General features: G+C 65.5%; 1 protein-coding gene across 1 annotated transcript in view; it reads left to right on the forward strand.

The window, feature by feature from the left end:
- The window catches only part of LOC104083550 (spectrin beta chain, erythrocytic-like), a gene marked incomplete at its 3' end in the record, with an annotated part of 3,226 nt that extends 2,983 nt beyond the window's left edge, over window positions 1-243 (forward strand). The window contains exons 9-10 of the mRNA XM_009587061.1: window positions 3-49; window positions 126-243. Coding sequence (XP_009585356.1) covers window positions 3-49; window positions 126-243 — 165 coding nt within the window. The remainder of the gene's footprint in view (window positions 1-2; window positions 50-125) is intronic.
- Between the last annotated feature and the right edge of the window lie 166 nt (window positions 244-409).

A 409-nucleotide genomic window follows, 5' to 3' on the forward strand; every position in this document is an offset into this window, starting at 1 on the left:
ACCACCTGAAAGCCTTTAGCACCTACCGCACCGTGGAGAAGCCCCCCAAGTAAGCATGCCCGAGCCCCCCGTGCAGTGGTGGTGAGCACCCATGGGTGCCCCGGGCTGAGCTCTCTCTGGGGCAGGTTTCAGGAGAAAGGCAACCTGGAGGTGCTGCTCTTCACCATCCAGTCGCGGATGCGAGCCAACAACCAGCGGGTCTACACTCCGCACGAGGGGCGCCTGGTCTCCGACATCAACCGGGTACGGGGCCCATCACGGCCGCCTGGCCGTGTGCCGTGCCGTGGGGACACACGGCTGCTCCCGCTGCATCCTGCGACCTGAGGGCAGGTCTTCCCCCAGTATTCCCAGGCTGTCCCAGGGCAGGTCCGGTCCATCTCCTGGGGCAAGTTGGGTTCATCCCAGGGTA

Source organism: Fulmarus glacialis, unplaced genomic scaffold (assembly GCF_000690835.1).
Source record: "Fulmarus glacialis isolate BGI_N327 unplaced genomic scaffold, ASM69083v1 scaffold22291, whole genome shotgun sequence".
Classification (NCBI taxonomy): domain Eukaryota; kingdom Metazoa; phylum Chordata; class Aves; order Procellariiformes; family Procellariidae; genus Fulmarus; species Fulmarus glacialis.